This window comes from Lupinus angustifolius, chromosome LG09, assembly GCF_001865875.1.
Source record: "Lupinus angustifolius cultivar Tanjil chromosome LG09, LupAngTanjil_v1.0, whole genome shotgun sequence".
Classification (NCBI taxonomy): domain Eukaryota; kingdom Viridiplantae; phylum Streptophyta; class Magnoliopsida; order Fabales; family Fabaceae; genus Lupinus; species Lupinus angustifolius.
The window spans coordinates 20,551,444-20,556,236 of NC_032017.1; the positions used below are offsets into that span (position 1 = coordinate 20,551,444).

A 4,793-nucleotide genomic window follows, 5' to 3' on the forward strand; every position below is an offset into this window, starting at 1 on the left:
GAGTTCAATGTAGTTGTATTGGTTGATATAAGATCACTATCAAGCTGAAATTTAGGCATCCATATATTCAAATGTGAACATGAACTCTCAAGTTGAACTTCAACAAATATTTCTGTATTTTCTTACCGAAGAAGAATGTCAAATGTAATTAAGTCAAACACAGAGGGTTAACACAATTTTCCATTTTCTTAATGATGTCAAAGAAAGTCGGTTCAGGGATTGCAAGTACTGTGCTACTAATATTAGAGTCAAAAGGGTAATAGGAAAATGTTATTTTGGTAATGTTCAATCTTCCCAATCAATGGAAGACAAAAGTAATGGGCAGAAGTTCTGTACAAAGAACAAACTATGATCAGCATGTAAGAAATAAAAATACACAGCATGAGACAGTGAATTACTTGTGTTTCTTATAGACAAACTCAAAATTGTGATGGAAAGCTTTGCTATATGAGGAAAATAAGCTCTCATGATATCATGACAGATATGGATAATTTCAACAGAGTAACTGAACCATCATCCAGAATATGCTCTCATGAGATCATGACTTGTAAATATTGGAAAGCCATGGATGCTTTAATGCTTGTCTTGCAGTGGGCCTTCTTTTGGGGTTGATGCTAAGCAAGCATTTGACAAAGTCTATAAACATAGTATCAGTAACTTGTAGGTGTTGTTCCAATGATGACTCCTCCGGAATTATGTACTCCAGTTGATTAGTCTCCTGTGTACAATACCAAAGATTAGTTGGAAACAAGTGATGGAATTTATAAGGAGGAAAAGTTGGAAACTAACCTCATTCACATGATAAATATCATATTCTTTGGTGAAGTACTTGTGTGTTTCCTCTCCTTTCGCCAACATGTCCAGGTCAATAGGACCAAGCATTCCAATCATGCGTGCGAGAATCATCACAACTGCATCATTGGGAAAGAGCACCTAGAGATGGCACAAGGGCTCAGGATAAATAAACTACAACAAAATCTCAGAAGATACAATATCCCTCAATTATATTAGCTTAACAAACTGATATATCTGGCTAAATTATACTGAAGAAAATCAAAATTCTGAGTTCATATTAAAGCTGTAGAAAAAGTATTTCATTAATATCATAAAAAGGCAAAGTACAACATACTTCACCGGAGCATAGCTCAGCCAATATACAACCAAGAGACCACATGTCAATCTTTTCATCATATTGAAGGCCTAACATCACTTCAGGAGCTCGATAGGATCGGGATTGTACATAAAGGCACAGATGGTCTGTTTGAAAGCAACTGCTTCCAAGATCGATAACCTTTATCTCACATCTTTTGTAACTTTTGATAAGAATATTTTCTGGCTTCAGATCACAGTGGACAATTCCCAAGTTATGCAAGTATTGCAATGCTTCCAAACATTGACGAGTAATTATCTGCAAAGAAGGATAACAACTTAACAACAACCTGGTCATCATGCTTTAACAACTTCTCTATCTGTTACAAGAAGCCATTCTATTCAAATTGGTACACTGTCTACAATGAATAGGTATTGTTCAGAACTTATAATTTAGAGGAGCCACAAATGAGTGAACATTGTAGGTCTGAGGGATCAAGGGTGTTTTAGACAACTAACAAGATAACAACTGAATAAGTAATCATGTTGAATACACACAGAAGTTATTAGTCTTTGAACCAACCTGCAACCTGTTTAATGTAAAATATGCTTCCCCTCCAGATTCTTGGTTGAATTTCTGAAATTCATATAAGTTTGCGCGCAGAAGCTCAGTAACAAGAAATAAATGCTCCTGCAAAGTTTCCACTTTCCACTTAAGATAAGTGACATTATATTAATATTTAAGTCTAAAGAGGATGGGAGAAGATAGAAAAACAAATGCATAAATTTCTACTAGATCATTGTAAAAGCTGTAGAAAAAAGGATTAATCTGTGCTCAATAATTAGTTTCCTTGTTAAGCATGCATGATTTCACAAATATTTTAACATAGCTTGAACTAAATGAAAGGTTTATATCTTACATGAAAACAATCCAGCTGTATATTCAGCCTTCACGACATACCTGATGGTAGAAATAGTCATAGAGTCGCAATATGTGGCGTTCATCTGTTGGGTCATGCTTATTAACAAGTTTCAGAAGCTTGATTTCATCTAAGCTTTGATCAAAGAAGTCTTTGTCATTTTTAATAATCTTCAAGCAGACATCTACTCCTGTCTGAAGATCATGTGCCTGAACAACTCTACTGAAAGCAGCTGAACCAAGATATTCTGTTATATAATACCTCCCAGCTATGATTGTGTTTAGCACAATGGGCAGTTCCTTGTTTTCTTCAAATCCAGTCCTGGAGATGCCATAATCGATGAGTACAGATGGAACTCAATTATAAGGCAAAATCAACATTGCGAACAAAAATCAACATTGTAAAATGCAGAGTGGATAGCCTTGATAGCAATTTCAGAACAACTAAATTATAAGGCAAAATCAACATGTGAACACGATTGATGCCAAATTGCGGACAAAAAACCAACAGAAATAAGAACTAAAAAATAAGACAAAGGGTGGTATTTAGCTCAAAATTTATTAACTCTCATTCTCCTACACATTCAAAATCGATATATTAACCAGCATTACCAGGAATATTAAGTAGAAATGAAAGTTTATAACACAAGACCATCTTTAAACAAACCTGTTCTTTCTATGTATAATTCTCAGGTCAAATACTTCATATTCATCATCGTGAATATACTTCAAGAGCTCATCATCAGTAGTATCCTCTCCAGCTGCTGCAGTCTCTGGATCTTGGCACTCTTCAGAAAGTTCTCCCCCATGTCGAGCTTCATAGATGTCAAGTCCATTTGGTGGATCAGTTTCAGCAAGTTCGATAGTTAAGTCATAAGGACCCTTGTACCCCTTAGTATTGTCTTTTTTAGTGTCGTAGTCAAAATTTTGATTCATAGTATGCTGTGATTCAGAATCAAAAGAAGTAATATCCCCAACAACCTTCAAGAGAAAATCGTTCATATGAATTTCCTTCAAATTAGGATAACTGAAGTTTGTAGGATCTCCATCAAAATGGTCTTTATTATCCATATGACAGTAGCCTTCTGAATAAGTCACATTTCCATCTGCTACTGATGAATGATTATAAAGGCATGCCTTGTCCATGTAACCACCATTTCCCTCTAATCGCAATTCTTCATTTTTGTGATCAAGACCCGAAGAATGGTCATGCTCGTTCTCATTTTCTGCTGGTATGACAAACTTATCCCCAGCCTGACACCCAAAGAAATCCAGCCCTTTAAAATTAGGGGTCATGAAGCATTCATCATCCTTTTCATTATACCAATGTGGTTCATTTTGCATATCAAAATCGTGATAATCACGTGCTGTGCCAAATTGAGACAACCTATCTGACGAAGACTCAGAATCATTCTGAGTCTGAGATGAGGAACGGATTCCATATGGATTTATGAACTCTGCACACAAAAAACAACAACTAGGTTTTAGGATGCTCTCTATTCAAATCAGTGCACCGATGAACAAAATCAATTAAGAAAAAGGGAACGAGTGAATGACATATACAAGAGGTCAATAATCATGATTTGAATAAATCCGGTATGAACAAAGGAAAAGTTAATCGTAATCTGAAATTCAACTTAATGCAAAATATAGTGGAGAATAGCTGAAGTTTATATTTTTGACAAAGATAAAAGAATTGCATTTGCATGCCTAGGCTAATCTTGTTGAAATTAATGGTAGTTGTGTTTATCAAATAAACAAGAGGAATACTAAACACAAATCCAACTGAATTGTGAGAAACATAAAGCCAAATAAACAAAATCGAAGTTGGATGATCAATTATGTGATCCAAATATGCAAACTAAAACTAGCAGAAAAGCACAGATAAAAATACCACAGCAGAGCAGAGTAATAAACAGAGCAAGTGAAGAAAGTGAAATTCAATTACATGAATAGTAATAATCATTGATGTAGAAACAAGAAGTACCTGAAGAAGAGACACGAGAAGTGAATGAACCTATGCTAACAAACTCATCATCAGAAGAAGCAGAAAAGAGTGTTCCGGCAGGTTCCGATGATCGGAGCTTGACCGGCGGTGGAGGAGGGACCATAGGAAAGAAGAAGTTTTCATAGTCAAAGGTTGCCAGATCAGCATCACCGGAACTTCCCTTCTCTATGATGTCTTGTCTTAGTGCTGACTCAGCCTCTGAAAGACCGTTCTTCCTTAAAAACTCTATCACTGCTTCTACATCGTTTGACACAGCCATCACAACAAGAACAATAACAAAAACTCGGTGGTGATAATGATAGTGAATGAGGTTGAGAAATGTGAAGTGAGAAATATGGGAGGGATAAAAGTGTAATAACTCGCATGGTTTGTATTTGTAATGTGCATGCTTCCTCCTACTGAGAGAGAGTTTGAAATAAAAGAGAGAGAAAGAGAAAGAGAGATTCAGCGTGTCTCTCTAACTATGTTCTTTTTGTGTGTAAAACATAAGCTAAACCAAGGGTGACTTTGTCTTACCAACTTTGAAAAAGATCGACGATGTTAAATTAAGATAGAGATTACATGTCTCACTCTACGTTCTCACCTAATTAAATGTTATATTTTATTAAATAAAAAATTATAAAAACAAAATTAATATTTAATATTATTGTGTGAAGTTTAATCGGCAAAAATTATCATAATCAAATATTTTTGGTATTGAGGATCATTCTTCATTTCTTTGTTAGATCTAGGTTGCTGTTTTTGGTGGGTCACAAGCAGTAATTCTGGAAAATCATT

General features: G+C 35.2%; 1 protein-coding gene across 2 annotated transcripts; it reads right to left on the bottom strand.

Annotated features, from left to right (window-relative positions):
• On the bottom strand, nucleotides 243-4,543 carry LOC109356755 (dual specificity tyrosine-phosphorylation-regulated kinase mbk-2). Of its 2 annotated transcripts, XM_019600264.1 has the most exons (7): nucleotides 3,996-4,539; nucleotides 2,676-3,465; nucleotides 2,051-2,330; nucleotides 1,673-1,780; nucleotides 1,130-1,408; nucleotides 790-933; nucleotides 243-718 (listed from the first exon to the last, which is right to left on the bottom strand). In XM_019600264.1, the coding sequence occupies exons 1-7, from the start codon at nucleotides 4,273-4,275 to the stop codon at nucleotides 539-541; spliced, it is 2,061 nt and encodes a 686-aa protein (XP_019455809.1). In that variant the 5' UTR covers nucleotides 4,276-4,539; the 3' UTR covers nucleotides 243-538. The 2 variants fall into 2 exon arrangements, with proteins under 2 accessions (XP_019455809.1, XP_019455810.1); XM_019600265.1 differs by lacking the exon at nucleotides 243-718 and having other exon boundaries at nucleotides 796-933; nucleotides 1,135-1,408; nucleotides 3,996-4,543.